Source organism: Cygnus olor, chromosome 17, assembly GCF_009769625.2.
Source record: "Cygnus olor isolate bCygOlo1 chromosome 17, bCygOlo1.pri.v2, whole genome shotgun sequence".
Lineage (NCBI taxonomy): Eukaryota > Metazoa > Chordata > Aves > Anseriformes > Anatidae > Cygnus > Cygnus olor.
Window position 1 is genome coordinate 5,575,822 of NC_049185.1, and position 19,804 is coordinate 5,595,625.

The 19,804-nt window shown below is 44.1% G+C and overlaps 3 protein-coding genes across 3 annotated transcripts; all 3 read right to left on the reverse strand.

Moving 5' to 3' along the window:
- Positions 1-253: 253 nt before the first annotated feature.
- On the reverse strand, positions 254-2,249 carry LOC121079633 (macrophage migration inhibitory factor). Its single transcript, XM_040577174.1, has 3 exons — positions 2,019-2,249; positions 1,231-1,403; positions 254-509 (listed from the first exon to the last, which is right to left on the reverse strand). The coding sequence occupies exons 1-3, from the start codon at positions 2,124-2,126 to the stop codon at positions 443-445; spliced, it is 348 nt and encodes a 115-aa protein (XP_040433108.1). The 5' UTR covers positions 2,127-2,249; the 3' UTR covers positions 254-442.
- Positions 2,250-5,282: 3,033 nt separating this feature from the next.
- Positions 5,283-8,886, reverse strand: LOC121079846 (macrophage migration inhibitory factor-like). Its single transcript, XM_040577593.1, has 3 exons — positions 8,715-8,886; positions 6,039-6,211; positions 5,283-5,349 (listed from the first exon to the last, which is right to left on the reverse strand). The coding sequence occupies exons 1-3, from the start codon at positions 8,820-8,822 to the stop codon at positions 5,283-5,285; spliced, it is 348 nt and encodes a 115-aa protein (XP_040433527.1). The 5' UTR covers positions 8,823-8,886.
- A 1,865-nt stretch (positions 8,887-10,751) lies between these two features.
- LOC121079736 (solute carrier family 2, facilitated glucose transporter member 11-like) lies at positions 10,752-19,077 on the reverse strand. The gene is made up of 12 exons (XM_040577365.1): positions 19,054-19,077; positions 17,390-17,488; positions 16,419-16,579; positions 14,711-14,835; positions 14,346-14,475; positions 13,630-13,778; positions 12,890-13,077; positions 12,612-12,722; positions 11,931-12,032; positions 11,692-11,767; positions 11,271-11,398; positions 10,752-10,958 (listed from the first exon to the last, which is right to left on the reverse strand). Exons 1-12 carry the CDS (start codon positions 19,075-19,077, stop codon positions 10,752-10,754), a joined length of 1,500 nt encoding a protein of 499 aa, XP_040433299.1.
- Positions 19,078-19,804: the final 727 nt, after the last annotated feature.

The window sequence follows — 19,804 nt, forward strand, 5'->3', positions numbered from 1 at the left end:
GGAGGCGGCCCTGGCCCCACTACTGCGTTGGCAGCGACACAGAGAAGGCAACGAGGCGGCCTGAAGGCGTCCCCAGAGCCCAGCAAGGTAGAAATCATCCCAGAGCACTGCCACACACCATGCCCTCAGTGAAATACCCAGCCTTATGAGCAGCACAGACCCTCAAGCATTTATTCCTCACAGCTCTCAGACCCCACACATACCTCATCCCATCGTGCTCCCAACCCACCACAGCTCACACCAGACTATTTTATTTCTAAATCTTTATTCGTTTCCTACACGGAGAAAACAGAGGAATGTTGAAGCAGCAATATCCAAACACACGAGCAAGGAGCCATTGCTCCGTGAGGGCACAAAAAGCAGCCCAGGGCCCCTTGTGCTGTGGTCTCTATGGGCAGCGTGAGGGTAGGTCCAGGAGCAGCCTCTTCGTACGGGGGGTGCTCTACGCAAAGGTGGAACCGTTCCAGCCCACGTTGGCAGCGTTCATGTCGAAGTAGTTGATGTACACCCTGCAGAAGAAGCACAGGAATACAGTGACATTTATGTAAGTGATGAGTGAGAGAAGGCAACAGGATATTGGGAGTGTGCTTCCTGTTCTCCAGAAAGAAAAAAAAGTGAAGTTTCGTTTCGACCAAAATCTAGCTAATCTGTCTGACAGAACCCCTAACAGCCAATATTCCTTAGAACCCCTGGAACTGTACTTTCTTTTAAATATAAACCCTTCTTCAGTCAGGGACTGTTCAGACTCCAGAGATGTTTTGGCTCTTCCCTCCAGCCCTGGGATGCAGGGGGCAGCAGGTTCCTCCTGGCCTTCACCACTCCCTGTGGATATTCCCCAAAGCCCTGCCAGTCCGTGAGGGAGCTGTTCACAGCCTGATAGTTCATTTGTACCCAGTCTTTCAGCTCTGGCCTGTAACTCCTACTCCCTTGAGCTTCCAGCCTCCCACTATGAGAAGACATCACACCTCAGAGGCAAAAGACTCTGCAACTTGTTAATACCCTGGTATTCCTCCCTACTCTGAGGGCAGGAAGTCATTTAACAGCAGAGGCCTGAAGGGAAACTTTGTAGGCAAACTCTTAGATGGATGCAAGAATGCTGCAAGTGCTCACTTTGTATTCTTTCAAACACATGGACTTATTACTGGCTTTTTATGCTTCCAAATTAAGCTATCAAAGCAGTTTCAGAGCACCGAAGGAACGAGGTTAGCATCACTCACATCCCAGCCTTACCTATCTGCAGATACGTGCAAGTGCTTAGAGATCAGATCGCACAAGAGCTTGGTGTAGGTCTTGTTCTGCTGCCCTCCTATTTTGCCAATGCTGTAGAGGCTGCAGAGAGCACAGGGATCCGTGGAGCCCCCAAAGGACATCATCTGATCAGGTATGATGTGCACAGCAATGTACTGCGATAAGAAAACAAACAGGGAGTAATTCATTTTCCTTCTCCTCACACAGACTTGTTTAAGGTACCAAACTCAGCATCAAGCATTGTGCAGCTGTGTGCCATTCTGGAGGCCAAGAACAGCCCCCAGCCTCCTTACGGGGCCTTGGACCACTAGAGGCTGCTAGGATCATCCCAGATGGTGGGATCCCCCCAGGTGCCGGGATCCCCCCTGGAGCCTGGCTCTGAACTCCAGGTCCAAAGGCTGAGTTTGGGCAAACCCGCAGGCAAGGCAGGCGCTTCTCCCCGCCGCTGCTGGAGGCGTGGGACACGCGGTCGACGATAAGGGCCGAACGCCGCGTCCCCGTGCCAGAAATCACAGCCCAAATCACACCCCAAATCACCGAAACCCACGGCTCCGCCCGTCCGGGACGCGGCCCCGTCGGGCTGGCACCCCCGGGCCGTACCCGCGGGCGGCGTGGAGAGGAGGAGGAGGAGGAGGAAGCGGCCATGGGCCCCCAGGCACCCGCTGCTCCGCTTGGGCCGGCGTTTCCCCAGCCCCGCATCCCCCACGATCCCTGCCCGGCCCCATCCCGGGGCGACCCCGGTTCCCCGTTCCCCCGCCGCCCCCCCCGACCTGCGCGGGCTTGCCGGTGGCCTTGGCCAGCTGTTGGGTGAGCTCGCCCAGCAGGCTGTCGGGCACGGCGTCCTTGCAGACGTTGGTCTGGATGGCGAACATCGGCATGGTGCCGGCGGGGCTGGGGCTGCTGGCGGCGGAGACGAGCGGGACCGGGACCGGGAGCGGCGGCGGCGGCGGCGGCGCAGTGGGACGAGGGGGTGGCGGCGGCGGCGCTTTTAGGGCGAGCGGGGCCGCGCCGAGCCGGCCTTAAAGGGGCCGCACCGCGGGGGGGGGGAGGCGCTGGACCCCCTCCACCCCACCCCACTGCAGGGACCCGCCACAACGCCCCCCCTAAAAAAAACAAAACAGAGGGGCAGCCGCAAAAGGGGGATATTGGCCCTGGATCGGAAGAGGGTTGTGTCCTTTTGCAAAATAAAGGCATATTTGTGTATTTTTTGTTTTAACCGTGTGCATAGCTGTTACACAATGTGAGCGGAAATGTGTCTGGCTGGTGGGCATATTAATTATTCTCTGATCTTCTTTGCTCATATTGCAAGTTATATATTACTCCTCAGCATCCTCATTTTCATACCAGATTTGTGGGGAAAAAAAGGCAGAATTGCTTTTTTTTTTTTTTCTTTTTTCTTTTGTCTTATCTTTCTTTTGCTTAGAAATGAAACGGTGTGAGCCCATTCCTTGGGGAAAGGGATCTTGAGAGATGGGCCTTCTGCTGGCTATGTGATGTGGTGCACGTAGACTGCAGAGGGCACGACTCGACTCGCCGCCCTGCTTCACGCTGCAGCTTGGCGCTGCTTGAAATGACTCACGGGAAGGCAAAAGAGAATCAGGCCCAGAGCCTTCTCTGTGCAGACATTTTCCAGACAGGAATCAAGCACATTAATTTTTAACAAAGTCCCAGTACTGCAGCTGCTAGAAAGCTTGTCCATACATCTGCATTACACATGTGACTACACATAGCCCTGAACAAAGAGCAGAAGGTGATTTGAAGAGGCACAGGCTGTCACACAGAACCGGCAGGACTTGAAGTGCTTACTTTCATTTTTGTGATTAACAGTGCTATTGAGACCTGAAGACGTTTCCCTCTGAGCAGTGCCACTTATTCCCCACACCTTTCTCTCTCCCTGAGTTGTTGCATAGGTGTGGGGTGGCAGTTCCAGCACTGCAGGCTGAAAAACTTGGGAGAGCAACGGGACCACGGGGGTGATGCTCTGCAGCCTGCCAGCCCAAGGCACCAGACCCTTGCCATGCTGCTCACATCATGGAGAGACACCTGCAATTTCCTCCTTGTGTCCCCTTGACTAAGGAAGTAGCAGAGCATACATTTTCATGGCTTCTAAAGATGCATTTTTAAAAGTTAGATAAGTACTAGCACGCATCTGTGCACCTTTCCCTCAAGTGATTACTCCACGTGCTTGCAATCATGTTTTCTGGATGAATCTGTTTTAAAACAACTGCTTGTGATTAAAATAAGAACAATGAAGTGTGTCTAAAACAGAAAGAAGCTGAAAGGTAAAATGTTTTACAGAAATACATCTAACAGCATTCTAATGATGAACTAAGGCCAAAAAAAACAAAAAAAGCCTTCATATTACCTATTAGAGAGCATAAAGCGTGTTTGTTAACAAGTAGAGGTGGTCTTGACTGTACTTGGTCTCAGAGTTACCTTAGGAACGTGCGGTTCAGTGTTTGGATGCTCTGAGAATAACTCAGAAAGCATCTAGCACAGAAAGGCTTCAGCAGAAATGGGGAGTAGGCTGGAGCCTAGGGTTATCCTGGAGCCTGACTGTAAACAGCAGGGTTGGGGCATTTGCTGGTTGTGGTTGCACATACTTGACTTAATTGCAATCAGAACCGGAGCACCGAGCCATTGGGCCAGGGAGAAGGAGCCAGGAGAACATCAGAAGATGCTGGTGCTGTGCCTCCAAGAGCAGACAGAGGAGGCGCTCTTTTAGCTGCTGGCTCTGTGAGGAAGGCAGACTGATTTATGGAGAAGGGAACGGCCTCCTCAGCTAAGGTCCTGCTGTGTTGAGGGGCTTCGTAGCCATTGTCTATGAGCAATTCTGCCAAAAGAATACCTGCCTTGTGTCATGCCTTCCTTCCTCGGTGGGCAACTCTGCAAGGCTTTAAGTAGGGATGAAGTCATAACTAGGGATGATGTCTCATAAGATATACGGTATTCAGATCTAAAGTAGCACCTTGCTGCTTTGATTCACCAGACCAGTTTCCACGTTATCCCCTCAAAGTATTTGTGCAGGTTGAGATGCAGACTTGTATTTAAAGATTGTGGCTGCAAAGGCAAAGCTACGATAGGGGCAAAAATGGGATGTTTACAATAGAGCTTGGAACAGAGATGAGATGGGGGCTATTCTTCCAGAAAAAAAAAAAAAAAAAAAAAGTTTCTTTTTCCTTTAAAGCAAAAACAAAAAAATGTACACCTGATCTCAGACCTTCAGGAAATAGTTCTGTATTCAATCTTTCTATTTTCCTTTGGAAGCAAATTGTATTATCTGACCCAGGGCTTGAATGATAAGTATTTATGTGGAAGTCTTCCTTTCATAATTCACCACTTTGACATCTGGGAATAGCTCACTGTGTCTCCCTCATTTTGAGCTGTGCTCTAATCTTCATTGTCATTGCAGGTTGCTGAGGGGATGAAAGGGGAGGGCAGGACAGCAGACACTGGGTTTTTTCCACTTACTCCCTCTGTCTGCTGTGAACCCTGGGAGACTCCTGCAGCACGAGTGTCTCTGCTAAGCAGCTAGATGTCTGCCTAGTGTTAGATCTAAGGAGGACCTGGACTGCAATCCAGCCCGTTTCAATAAAACACAACCCCGTGTTCCCCCTTTTGAAGTGAGGTCCATGTACCACATCAATGGCCACATCCTGACGTACATTTACACGTATTTTGAAAACAGAACTATCTTGACCTGATTAAATCTGTTCAGGCTGCCCAGCATGAACCCAAATGGAGTGTTCATCTTCAAAGGAAGAAACTGTTTTAAAGAAAAGCTTCTATTAGGAATATTTTGAGAAAGCACCCTCCCATCTCAGCCATAGGCTCTTCCAGAATAAGGAGAATCTCAGTTGTAAAGGTTCCTGCTGTTCTACTTTTATTGAGGCAGCAGACAAGATGTTAGGACAGCAGTGGGTAGCACCGCTGGCTTTTACACTTGTGGCCTATGCAGATAACACGCCTAGAGCTGCAGCACTCAAAAATCATGGTGAGTGTTCAGGAATAAGCTCTCACCACCTCAGAGCACCTCAAGCAAAGGTGGTGTTGTTCCAGCCCACGTTGGCAGCACTGATCTCAAAGAAGCTGACATAAATTCTGAAAGAGAAGACAGGTGCTGTTAGCTGCCAAGAGGAGACCGCCGCAGCTGGCCAGGGTGGTCCTGCAGAAGGACACGGTCCTGCTGCAGTCTGGCCCCAGAGCTCTGCACATCGCAGGACCACACCACCTCTCTGCAAGTTGCACATTTGCTCCTGCAGTTTCTGGCAGGTATTGTCAAGTGTTGCAACGCAAGATGCCTTGTCTACTTGCATCCTGGAGCTGGTAGTGGTTTCCTACTTCTTGTTTTAAGGCAATCTCAGGATACTCTATTTAAAGTAACTGACACAAAGTCAGTTCTGGGGCAGATTGGTGTACGTTCAGGAGAAGCACTAGAAATGCTTCTATCTAAATCAAAGCTCTTACAAGAGACCTCCACCTGTACCCCACAGACAGTGGGGAGGTGTTGGCAGATATTACTCAAATTATCAAATGCATCTGTACCTGGGCTTGTGCACGTGTGGTACCTGAGCCTCCATCATTTTAACTAAGAGATTTTACAGCTTTTGGGCTCTGCAGCTCATGCAATTGCTCCTTTCCTCTTTTTAACTGAAGAGTTGCTCTATTGACTTGGCATTTAGCATCTTCAAGAAGAATGTTAACAGAAGAACATCAGAGGACAAGTTTGGGATTAAGAGCTTTGACAATCTGTGCAAAGTCGCATCAGACATGTTTCTGTATGAGCTCACCTGTCAGATGGTATTTTCAGCTGTTTATTCAGCAGGTCACAGAGCAATTTGGAGTAGACCTTGTTCTCCTGCTCTCCTATCTTCCCAATGCTGTAAAGAAAGCACATAGCACAGGGGTCTGTGGAGCCGCCGAAGGACATCACCTGATCAGGAGAGATCTGTATTGCTAGATACTGTTGGGGGAAAAAAAAGAAGGAAGAAAAAAAAGAAGAAAAGAAGAAGAGGAGTATTATCTTCCTTTGCCACGTTAGGAAAAGTTTTGAAAATTGCAAAATCCCGGATGACATTACTTAGGTTTTTGAATGTTTCCTGTATGTACTTCATTGCACTCTCAGATCTCCTAAATGTTTTTCTGCAAGTCACAGAGATGAGAAGGTAAAAAGTGCTCCCATAATATACCGTTTGGGGATAGAACTGATGGCAGTGCCTATCTATTATGGAAAGGCTACTTTCCTAGCTAAAACTACTAGCAACACATGAAGTAACTGAAAAGAACAGTCCCAGGCACTTACAGATATTTTTTTTTAATACTTACTACAATGCAAATAGTTTTACTTGTGTGCTTATGAAGTACAGTGGAGCACCGATCTTTCCCAACCTTCCGTCTTACCCTTGGAAGACTTTGTCCTCCAAGCCTTGCTTGCCACATCCAAGGCTTTTGTGTCTCGGTACCTAACTGTACAAGTTTGCATTCTTCTGAGATATTCCCTGCTGTGTTAAGGGCCAGAACAAGGCATCATGACAGTTAGGCTTGGGAGTCTCAGTTCCTAATGATTACTCTGTTCGGGTAAAGATAATCGAGGCAGGGAGGCAGTTGGATACACTGCACCTCATGTGCAGGACAGCCCCTTCCCTGGCTTGAGCAACTGGTCTGCTCCTTCTGTGGTCAGGAGTGAAGCCAGGACGCAAAGAAACAAAGGCAGAACTGAAGCAGTGGGTGGTCCAGAGTCTGCGGTGTAAGCAGACCCTGCTGAAGCATTCAAAATGGGACAGGAGGCACACCTAGGTATTTACTCCAGAGGAGGGGATCCTAGCAGTGCCCGGTGTCTGACAAATGCCGCTATCTTGCAGTGAACACTGTAGGTAATTGCAGGCTTCAACCCCAGAGTGTTACTCCAGTTCCATACTGGAAGATGGGCTCTGGATGCTCTGCCCAAGTACACTGTTGGGAGGAGGACCCTGTAATATCATTGTCTTTACTGCCTGTGAGATTTGGGTGGAAAGTTCAGGTGCTGAGAACTCAGTGACGTGCAAAAAGAATCTGCTCCAAGCCACCAGGCTCTCCCTGACTGTGCAGGATGTGTGAATGCCGCTGGGGTTTGCAACCGCATTGCTCCAACCCCACGTTCCAGAGAGATTTTGCACCTCACTGGACCAGCTGCAGTCTTCCCTGCTGAGGTAAATGTGAACTGACACAGCTGAGGTCTAGACCAACATCCCCCTCGTTAAACAAAATACAGCTTAATCCTGCTTTTGTTCTTGATAGCAGGACAACTGGAAGAAAGTATCCATGTTAACATTAATGAGCAGCCTGCAGTTTTCCCTGCTGCTAATGCATAGTGTCACATCCACACACTGGGGAATCCAGGGATCAGTTCCTTTGGCACCCATTTGGCTTCTGTTCTTACCCACGTTTATTAGTAGCACATCATTGGAATTCAGCAGCAATTAACCCCCTCGTAAAAAAAGCAAGCCTGAGTACCAGGAAGCATCTGGGTAATTAGCCTTGGCTGCCATTTACAGCTTGTTTGGGTGCAAGGTGCATCCAGCCACAGCAGCGCAGGATGAACCAAGGAGATCCTGCTGAGGTACCACTTTTCCAGCACTGTTCTCCCCAGCTGGACAACCTGCGCTCTAAGCTAGCTGTATGCCACTTGTAGGTATGCACACACCTTTAAACATCTATCCCAGAAGCAGGTTAGTATTAAAAAATACCAGGCTGAAATATTAATCACCATTATTTTCACCTTAAATGGTTTGAGAATATTTATTGAAGTATTTTTTTTTCCAGGAGAAAACAAAACACTGATAAAAAATCAGGATTTTTCTTCAAATGGTACCATTTCCTGCGAGAGGAAAGCTCTGCATTCCTGCCCACACTAATCCTTTCCTTCTCTCTGATATATCCAGGAGACTCTCTCTCTCTTTCCTATTGCCTCCTTTGTCACGAAGAGTTTGCCTGTCCTAAAAAAAGACTTTGTTGTTCCCTGTGTATTTCTAAGTAACATTACATGTCCCTTCCACAGGGCTGCACAAGCCTGTCCCAGCTGCATCCCAGCCCTGCCCTCTAGCTTTATATTCAGAGCTGTTATGCAAGAACTGGCAGAGGACAACCTCTGCTCCCCCAAACAGGAAGCACTTGTTTGCTAGATTGATGAAAATTTTTTTTGAAGAGGGGTAGAGCACATCAGTCTCACAGAAGTAGTCAATTATCTTCCTGCATGGGTTGAAAAAAAATAATCTTACTCCCATTTTTGATTTAACCTGTTTTCTGGGGAGACAAGGCTTATACAAGCCTAAAACCTGCTTCAGAAATAACTAGCTTCAGCCAGATATAACAGAGATTGATTTCCTACATGTTTGATGAGACTGGCTGACTGCGCAGCTCTTTCCTGAGAAATGGCTCATTGCACAAGCACGCTTGGCTAAATGGAAAAAGTGAGCATCCCGACTTACCTGTGCTGGTTTTCCCATTGCCTTTGATAACTGCTGGGTGAGCTCTCCTGTGAAAGACTCGGGAACTTTGTCCTTGCTTATATTTGTGTTAACAATGAATTTAGGCATCTTTGGGTCGCAAGAGGGTTTTCTTTCAGCTCGCCTTGTTCACAGCACAGCTTTACTCCCAACACACCTGCTAGATTGCTTATCCCACTGAGAAGGAAAGCATGCCGGGAGCCTTTAAATAGCCAGCAGTTATGTGCCCTGGTGCTCCTGGGGGACCAGGAGTCCCTTGGGAGAGAAGGGGCTGCGTGTGCTGCTGGCTGCTGTTGCAGACAGTCCAGGTAAAGCTTCTGCAGGAGGGGGAGCTGGCTGCTCGCACTCTGGAAATCAAAGCGGCCAAAAAGACACTTCATGTTTGGATTACTGCAAAAAACAGTGAAGAAGCAAGGGTTTCAGAGAATTTTTGAGGATGAAATGAATATAATGTGCTTTTCCTCACTATTCTTATAATTATTTTAAAATGTAGATGGACACCTCAGCTGTGAGTTTGGGGACTCTCTCTGTGGCATAGACCATAACAGAAAATCCCCAACAGCTCATGTCATGGAGACTTCCCCTGAACTGTGACAAGGTTGTCACAAAGATGCCTTTAATTCATCCACCGTCCATGTTAGTGGATTGGCTCTCCTGCATCAGAAATGTTCTGAAAATAATGAAAATCCTGAAAAAAAAATCCCAAAATAACTTTTCAGGGCATGTACCCTGTGTGAAAGCATTAAAAACGAACTCAAATGACAGCTCCATCCATAAGGAGGGGAACTGCTATTTGCAATATTGATGAATCTCTTCTTCAGTGATTTGTTGAAAGCAGGTGGTGTAATCCAAAGCACTTGGTCATAAATCATACTACAGTTGTTAGTGGTCACCTGGAAAATCTTATACTGTGTTTGTAATGAACTTCACAACCTGTTTTTTCTACTGGTACAACAATCTCTAGTTATTTGCAGCTTACTTATGTAACAAGAAAAACATTTCCAAAACAAACTCTTTCTTTTCTGAAAACATCTGATGTAATTCCCAGAAGCTGATGTACCAGCTCGGAAACCAGATCCTTTGACACCGCAAGGGCTCTTGAGAGCGTGCTTTCTTTCACAGGAACCATTTCACCTCTTTTACATACACTGGGAACCTTTCAGCCGGTCCTTCTCCCTGCCTGGAGTTACCAGGACGTTCTCCACTGAGACTCCCACCCCATCTCCAGAAGAACTGTCTGACACTACAATTTCACTTTCAATGTTTTTTTTTCTGTTTCCATAGCTGGAACCTTTTTCCTAAGTTCCTCTGCTAAGTTTTGAATCTGTGTTCCCTGGGGCCGCACTAAACCACGCGCCCAGCTTTTCCTCTATCAGCCTGACAGTCAGATATTTTAGACTTCTCTTTTATCCCTGTCTCATGACTGATGAACGTTAATTCTTCCTTCCCTCCATTTGCCTCTTTAAATTATTCTGCTTGGTCTTACATATTTCTGAACACTCTTCTCTGAACTGTTTGTCAGCAGTTTCCTGATTCTGAGGTGCTCAGAACTAGTGAGTCTCACTCAGGCAAGTTCAATAACAAACTCTTTGTTCAGATGTCTGTGGCATCAGACAGGGCTCCTGGGAACAAGGGAGACCAACTGAGACCCAGGGCTCAGATCCAGAGCTGAGAGGCAGCCTTTATATATGGTCTCAGGGCAGGATTAGGCCCTACGGATTATTAACAAGACGTTTTACAACTTCACAAAGTACACTAGGATAAAAGATGTATTTATTTAGGAAAAAAATCTATTTGCATCCAGTAGATCTTAAAGCTGATAGACTAAATTTCCTGTTAAAATGTTTAGAGACCAGCAAGAAATAAAACTCCAGCATAATGAATTTCATATCTGTATTTAAAAAAAAAACACAGAAGACACAGAAGTGCTTGCAGTCTGTTTTTAATGTTTCTTTTTTAGTTCTATTCCAACACCGTTTCCTGTCTTTTCTAAGAGATGCAAATTTCTCCTCTGGACATTCAGAGTTTGGTGCAGAACAACTGTTCCTTAGGAAAATTATTTTCTGTAACCGAGATTTCCTTTTTTCCAAAATTCAGCTTGTTGAACTCTGCTTTTATTTCCATGATTGACTTTCCCTTGGTCTCAGGGAGGTACAGGTAGATGAAAATTGCTGATAAAACAAGGATTCCCAAAAAGATAAGGAAGCAGAAGGGACCAAGGTTATCCTGCAAGCAAGTGAGAGACACTGTAAGGAAAATAAGAATCTTTGCCCCTCTTTGCCCTTAGGGACAGGTCTGTGTCTTAGTAATGAAAATTCAAAGGTTTGCTCAATACACAAACCAGGGCAAGCATTAAACCAAGAGTTTCCACTGGCCATGTTTGATCTGAGTCCAACTGCTGCTTCTCTGAGCAGGCCTGGTGTTCGGACAGAGCTCTAAGCTTTGCATGTCTGTGCAATTTATTGCTGTTATTTATCTCCCTGTCAGCTTTCAGAAGGAGATTAGCCTGGAGTGAGGGATCCAGTCAGAGTCACTTACAACAATCAATGGAAAAATCATCCCAAGTACAAAGAGCCCCATCCAGTTGATGCAGCCAACAATCAGAAAGGCTGATGGTCTGAATGACTGGCTGAAGATTTCAACCATGATAGATACAGTGGCTCCAGCTGAAAAAGAAGAGCAAAATACAAACAAGGTGGACTTGTTTCTTTAGTTCCCCAGCACACCTTGCTCCTGCCAAAAATCCTTACGGTGGCAGTGGTAGGAAATGACAGACAGAGAGAAGAGGTGGCCTGCTGGCAAGTGGCTTCTGCTATGAGGCTGAAAGACCTTTTTCCCACTTGCAACTATCTGCCTTTTCCTCCTTATTTTCTAGAATTTTATCATGGGACTGCTCAGTTCCTCCTCTGCCAGTTGTGCTGCCAACCAACATGATACAAAAATTTCCTCTTGTACTCACATGGTCCAATTCCATAGAAGAAAACAAATAGGAAGATCAAGATAACACTGAAGTAGTGCAGCCAGAAGAACTGATGCTAAAAGTGAAAAAACAGTGATACCAAGCTGTTAGATACATGACAGAATAGCAGAGCTCTTTATTTTCTGTCACTGACTTGAGTTTTTGTACACGTTCTGTGAGGCAGGACCAGGAAGGGGGCTGGTGCTGGGTAAGCAGCCAGAAGGCTGCTGCCTTGTTACCTGCAGCGACAGCGTCATGGTGAGGAGTGCTAGCACAGAGCACATCAGTGTATATCCTCCGCATAGCAGCACCTTCCTCCCAAATCGCTCTATAAGGGTGCTCTGAAAAGCAGAAAACGTGTCAAATGAAAAAGTTCCTGCCTTTGCCCTGTGTTCTTGTAAGACTTATCTGAATAACTTGGTCAGAAATCTGTGCCATCCGAGAGACTCTTAACTCCTAGCAAATTTTCTTAGCTTCAAAGCTGTATTTATTTGTCTTCCTTTGGCTGTTTTTAGACACTTCCCTTTCTTGCATGCTGCTATATATCAAATTGTGCGTGCACGCATACACACATCTAATCCTGACCATCAGCTGATGCAGCTCATCTAGGCTCCTGTTCCCTTGGAGCTGTGCCCCCGACTCTTCTGATCTGCTTGTCTTCTCACATAGCAGTTACTCTAGGAGTTGTTTGCAACAGAATGAAAAAATATTTTATCAGAATAAAAATGAGTCTAAAGGCATCCAGTCATGCAAATACTGTGGGAAAAGAGCTGCCTTTGGTTCTGCATATGGTTTATAGAAGCAGGGAGATATGTCTTAGGTTGTGCAAATGTTCCCCAAGCCCAGTTATGAGAAAGGAGAAGTACAATTGTTTGACCACATTAATTTTTTCCTTCAAACTCCAGTCTGAAAAGACTTACACACAATATAGAAGATAAGCATTCGCACAACCCAATGCCCAGGGACACGTATGGGATAAGGTATTCTTCAAACTTGGCTGTATGGAATACTTCGAAAGAATAGAAGTATATCTGAAAAAAAGGCAGAGGAAATGCACCTGTGAAAAAAGACCACCTCCAAAGGTCACGCCCAATGTAAATTATACTGAGTCTCTCATTCTAAGCTGTTTTTTTTTTCTAAGAGGGTTTTGCAACGCTGCCTAGTGTGTCTTGTTCTAGGGATAAAGAGAGCACTCAACTGCATTGATTCCACAGAGCTGCAGGGTGGTCATGACAGTCACCAGGATGTAAAGCTGCCAGCGCAGAGATCGCTCTTTTATTACTTCAAGGACGCGCAGGGTTTTAGTGCTCGTCACTGCAACCTTCTCCTTCATAATGTCATCAATTTCTGCTTGATGGTCTCCTTCCCCCCAGAGCTTCCTAATGGCTGTTGGGGAGAGAGAGGGGAGGGCATTATGCTACCAGAACAGCTCATCATGAGTGAGTACATTAAATCCTTTAGTCTGCCTCGCCATTGGTGTAGGTGGTGGTGGTGGTTTTGTTAGCTGCCTCTGTCATCTGGTTGGTTCTAGGCCAGCAGGCAGGTGGAAGAGTTTTGTCTCTCTGGTTGTCAGTATAGCATATCTTTTGACTGTTGAGTTGGCTTGATTGTAAACAAAGTAAACTTTTAAGTTAATTTTATTTAGTAATAAATGAACTGTCTGAACCATTTCCTTTAAAGAAATATTACCACCAAAGTGAGACTTACTAGACATGGTGTTATATATCTTTCTTTTCTTAACTGATTAACTTTGCGTGAGTGAGCTCCCAGGTTAACACAGATGTATTGCTTTAGGTACCCTAACTGTTTTATTTAGAAGTTAGTATTTATGGTGCAGTGCTGTGCTGTACAGCTCTGCCCTGTTTTCTTGACTTCTATACTTCTTGGCACTCTGACATATCAAATGAAGTGAATGAGGTGGCAAATTAGACACTCTACCTTTCCTGAAGGCTTCCTCATTACCCTTCTGGATCAGGAGGTAAGATGGTGAATCAGGGAAAAATGGGAGAGTAACCAGTTGAACCAATGCTGAAAGTCCACTAGATGCTAACAACCAGGGCCACAAAGCTTCGCTTCCTAAAATCTCCCTGAAAAGTGTATGTGAAACAAAATTATGCTGAAATAATAGAATGAATGTTCAGGAACTTTTTTTTTTCTGAGTGGTGAGGATTGCTCGAATTCCACTTAAGGGTGCAGTGGAGCAAACACCTGAATTGATGATTTGGCAAATTTCACATATTTGGCTATTTTTATTTCTGTCAATTTTTAAGAATTTCTTTTGGCATCTTGAAATACTTTCTAAAGATCATTAGGATCCAACATGATGTCTAAAGAGCTGATGAGACTGATTTGACCATTGTTTGACCAAAGGACCAAAACATCTTGCTAAGACTTTTCATGTAAATATATTAAATTTCTAAGAAATCCCATAGTAGAAAGGGAGTAGATGGGAGAAGAAATTAGGAAATTATTCCTCCTATATTTAAAACAATGTCTGCCTCAAATTTGATCAAAATTTTTCTTCTGGCATAAGATAAGGCCTGTTCTGGGGAAGATGGAAAGGTTTCTCAGACACTGACTAGGTGAGAGCATAGGTATGCAGAAAGATCTCCACTACTTTTAGTGTACCCTGATAGAAAGATTGGAGAATTTACCTTAGTCCAACAACCTGTCCAGTGAGTTTTCCCAGTGTCAGAAAAACAGCAACTGTGGAGTTCGTAAATCCGCGCAGCTTCTTAGGTGAAATCTCTCCTACATACTGAGGATGTATATTGAGAGAAAAACCTTTAAGATGGAAGAGGATAAATGACTATTAAAATACTGAGGAAAGCTAAACTTTCTGACTCCATCCTCTCTTCCACTGTTTCCATTCCCTCTGTTATTTGGATTAAAATTTCTTCCAAAAGGCCTATTATATTTTCTGGGTACTTTAAAATCTTTATCCAAGAATGGCAATAGGAGTAGAGACAATCCTGGGACAGCAAGGGTGCTCGCCCTCCACAGTGTCACGAGTGCATACCTGTACCAACACCATAGAGAAAGCGTCCAGCCAGGATCATCTCAAAGGACTTGGCTGTTTTACTGAAGGCCATGAGGAGTGCAGCTACCAGCATGATTAGGTTGGTGAACATTTGGCATTTTTTTCTGAAACAAACAAGCAAATCCAAAACACGAGAATTTAGGGTGAAATGAGAATCTCTTGTACTCTTTGGATTAATTTTGCTGTGACAGGAAGCATGGTACAACCATTCTTGCATTTTTTGAGGAATGGCTGAAATGATTTTGACTTTGAATAGCAAAAGCGGTTCTTTAAAATTCTGGGATCCTTTGTGTTTGATTTTGTTAATATTTCTTAGCTTAGATTTTAAACTTCATCAGCATTTCCACAGTCTAAGTGGGAAAGAGATGAAAGAACTGGCCCAGGTTGTCACCAGGATTTTTAAATGACTGGAACTCCTCATAAAACATTAGATTGTTCCCCAGAAATAATGTGAGTTTATGGCTCCCATTTTCGAATGGCTCGTATTAAAGGCACTTTTGGCCAAATGGATGTGACCAGAGGTGATGGGAGATGGCAGAAAGCATTATTCAGAGGCATGACACTCCGTGCAGATTGTGGGCTGCTGTGGTCATGACCATGATGTCTCAGGCTCAAATCAGTCTTTTGCACTCAGTTGTTTTGCTGTGATGCTTGCTAGACAAGAGTCCACTTACACACATTAAGAAGTCACAGAGATCCTCTCTTTAGAAGACACTCATTCAGCAATTAGGTTATCACATGCTGAATAATCCATGGGAGAGGAATGTGATTTTGTTTTCTGTCTTGGGAGAGACCCTCGGAGTGTGGGATGAGGCAGTGTCCCACAAGAAGTTTCTTGGGGGCACTTACCTGATAGGAAAGAACACAATTGCAGGCAGGCTAAGATGGTTTGTTGAGACCCATATGAGGGGCCTCTGGACCAGTGGGTTGTGGAGCAGATCTTTAAGTGGGTCACACCAAGCAGATAAGTTTGCCAATTTCTCTGCAAATGAAATTAGTGGTGTTACACACAGGCACTGAGAACATACCAGACTGCGGAGGAATCTTTTCTCCATCCATAGAGAAAGAGAGTTTGGGACTGATGTCCAGAGCAGAGATGTCTCTTGGAGAATTTGTGTTGGTGCTAACTGTATCTTTACAGTGTAGTTACAGGCAGATTAATTTTTCCAATTCTGTTCACGGATATGTTCACGGATCAATAGATCAGATATTAATATTTGATATAATGTCATCACCCCAAAATGAGTGTATTTAAGCAGAAATCTGGCTCTTCGGCACTTGAGAGTGCCTTCTGCACACTGTTTTCCAGGTGGTTAGAGGAACTACACGTAACGTTACAACACGTGACACAGCTCCTTTTTGGGCATTTGTAGAGCTTGGAAGATCTTTAAGAGAGTCATAGGGGATCTTGAAGAGAACATGAGACAGTTACACTGTCCTGGTACTCCCAGAAGCTCTTATCAGGTGATGTGTTGACAAGTGCATCCTTTACAGAAATACAGTTTAGTGGAGGGCAGATAAACAAGATAAAATACTGCTTGCTACTAGAAGGAGATGGATGTGCTGGCACAGAATACTAGTTTAGTCTGCAGTCAAGCTGCTTGAATCAAGAAGAAAAGGTTTACCCATTCACTTTGATACTTCTCTGTACTTCATGTACTCTGACTATCAAGCAAGAAACACTTACTTTCTGTATTTTGTAGTCAGGTAGCCACAGCAGAGGCTCCCCAGGAACCCTCCTATTCCATAAACAGACACAATGAAGGACCACAACAGCATGATTGTCTCAGGATGGAGGGGAGAGCCATGGCGCTCCATCCAGGTTTCATTAATAAACTTCCTGATGTGCTGAAAAATAAAATGGTGTTTGACTAGATAGTGGGTGGTGTCAGATTCCTTCATATTCTTTGGCTGTTGTACTTCAGTTCTAGCCTTTGGTTCTAATACTGGACTTCTTCTGAGACTAACTTCCTTAGGAAAATAGGTTAGCTGAGATCACATTGCAAAATCTTCAAATTAGTGTCAGTCAGTAAGCTCGAAAGACAAAAATTGTGCTTTTAGCATTCTTCCCCCTGTTTCAGAAAGTCATATTTGATGAAATTCAGGAATCGTAGGAAGGCTTTGGAGGTGTATTAGCAGAATGGCTTATCTTTTACAATTAAATAAGAAGAAAAAGTGCTGAGGAAGGAGAACTAAAATCACAAATCAAATTCAGAGAGGTTAATGCAAGATGCCTCTCTCACTTACGGGCTCTAGCAATGAGACACGTCTTGTATTTACACCTGGAATCAGTAACAGTAGTGAAAGTGTAGAGCTATGACTTTGAAGTCCATGTATTTGGCCATGTTTTGCCTGTAAGTAGCATACAGGAGCATGGCTCACATGTAGGGCAGGCCAGACAGACTGAAACACCAGAAAGCAAGACCCCATAACCTTAAAATTGGCTTAGAAAGCATGATATCTTGGGGAAATGACCTGTACAGTTTTAGCTAATGTTCTTCCAGTCATGACCTATATTTTAATAGTTTGAACTTAGAATTCTCCACAAGTATCAGAGTAAGAAACTTTTATAACAGAAGCTGAAACTTTAATATATCAAATGTTTTGAGCTCAGGCTCTCCATTTGGGGATTTCAGCCTCAGGAAGATGGCTACTTACCACAGAAGGATAGTTGATGACAGAAATATGGAATCCATATGGGAAACTACCACCAATTCCCAGCACTAGAATCATTTGAAATAGTCCTTGGAACTGAACCTGCAAAGTGAAAAAAAAAGCTCAATCAATTTCACGTTAATGCACTACTTTTGTTTCTGCCTATGTTGTATCTTCAAGCATAATAAAGAAAAGATCCTTTTAATACTCACCTCTTTCAGAAAGGCATGGGCTAAAAAGAGAAGATAATAATTTGGAATAGCCCCTGTAATTGCACTAACACAAAACTCTTCCTGACTGTGATTTGTGATTTCATTTCTTTCTAAATATTTTCCTTTTTCTACATATTTAACCTGAAAGTAGATGCTTGTGTATTGAAGGGTTGGGTGTCTTTGAGGCTAGGGAGATACTCTCTGTCTATAATTGCCTTGGTCAAGAATAAGGGACTGAGATAGGCTGGCTACTTTGATGAATGAAATAATTTGCTTGTAAATAAGGAAAAACATAACACGTAACTACTTAGACCTTTCTGAGGTAGGTGATACTGCTGATCTTCTGTCCAGTTTCCAAGCACCTGCAAGTCTTGGTGGAGTTATCCTCCAACAGCCTAGACTGTACCTACCAGACTGAACTTAGGACAACTGTTATTTTAGCCCCATCAGGAGCTGTGCAGGGTCCCCTGAGGTTTAGTTGCCCTTCCTTTTTTTATTCAGCACATCACAGACTAGGACAGTGACACCATCTCTACGTAGAGGACACTGTGCTCTGTACTGTTTTCATGTCAGACACGAGCTTCAGGAGCTCACATCTTTATGGAGATCAGCGTGTGGATGAAGAGAAGCTGGTAGAAAATGCAATCAGACAGGAACAAAGTAAAGCACATGTGACTAACACTGGATTGGAAGGCATGTAGAAGAACTCCCCTTTTTCTGGTTCTTAGGTCCATCTTTCAAGGCCTTGTTACTTAATTGGCCCACAGCTGGATTTCCCAAGTTACCACAATACAAGAACCAAGAAGCTAATGGACCAGAAGATTCTAAATTTCCTTCAAAATCCTGTCTCAGATTCAATGGATTTCTAATCAGCAAAAGCATTCAAACAAGTTAATTCACCTTCTCTCTCCTTCTATTTATTTTTTGCAATAGGCTTAGAAATTGACAGTTTTAATACTTACAAAGGCAAGCAAAATAGCTTCTTGCTGTCTGTTGGGAACTATCATTTTTTCCTTGTTTCAGGGTATGGTAGCTCTGGATGGATGATATTAAATGGGTGGATGAAATGAGGAGGCTCATTTCTTTTAAAGCTTGTCACGTATTTTGTAGCCTTTTGGAGTACAGTTAATCCATTCATTTATTTAGAAATAGCCACAGAAAATAATAAGAGTATCTACTAGTTAGTATTATTTTCAGTAATTCAGAAGAGTACAATAGCATTGTCAGTGGTGGAACTGTAAAGACTTTTGGTAGTTTTTATTTTATCTTTTTGCAAGGAAAAGACCTTTTCATGGCCCCAGGTCCCATTCCTCTTGGTGATGTTTAAACACAGAAGAAAAGGATGGCCTCTGTCCCAAAACAGCTCACAATCTTTAAGCAATCTAGATATTTAGTATTATGTTAATTTTGTCCTTTAAAAGTCCAAAACATGAGAAAAAGTGACCAGCTACTCACCAGGTCAGAGAAGAAGGTAGCCATCTCCTACGAAAGAGCTGATTCCTGTTGCTTACTGACTAGTACCTGCCAAAAGAAGCAAATGCTCACATTATGCAATTAGCAACGTCAGTGAACTAGTCCCATGTTACTGAAGTTAAAGTTTACTTCAAAGGTTTTTGAGTTAATTACACATATTTCAGCTGTTGTACAAAGTTTAGAATTGCTGGATTAAATATTTCAACCAATGGTTATGGGTTATCTAGCCCAAGTAACCAAGACGGTCTCCCTTGCAAGGAACCCATTTATTTTGTGAATTACATCCAGACACAACCGTTGGTAGAAGTATTTATTATATCAGGATCAGAGACATAGATTCTAAACAGGATTCCAATAGCTTTAACTTGCTTAGTTTTCAGTATTAGCTGAGAAACCTAGAGGCAATGTTATTTGTTGGGAATTTTAGATGGGAAACCGACAGTAAACTACAGGACTTTGGCATATAGTGGGAAAGAGCTTAACAATTCTACAGCAGCACAGCAGGCCTGAGCAACTAAATATTTAGGAGCAGCTGATTTTCCTTTGCTGGGAGAGGAAGATTCAACATCAGTTTTGTAACCTCCATAGTTGGAGTGCTGTCTCTTACTTCAAACAGAACATTTGCAGGGTTTAATTTGATTTATTTCATGGTTAAGAGGGTTTTGTATGTATCAAATTGGTAAATGGCTTAGATATCATTTACCCTTTACACTTCAGTTAAAGAAGATCAGAA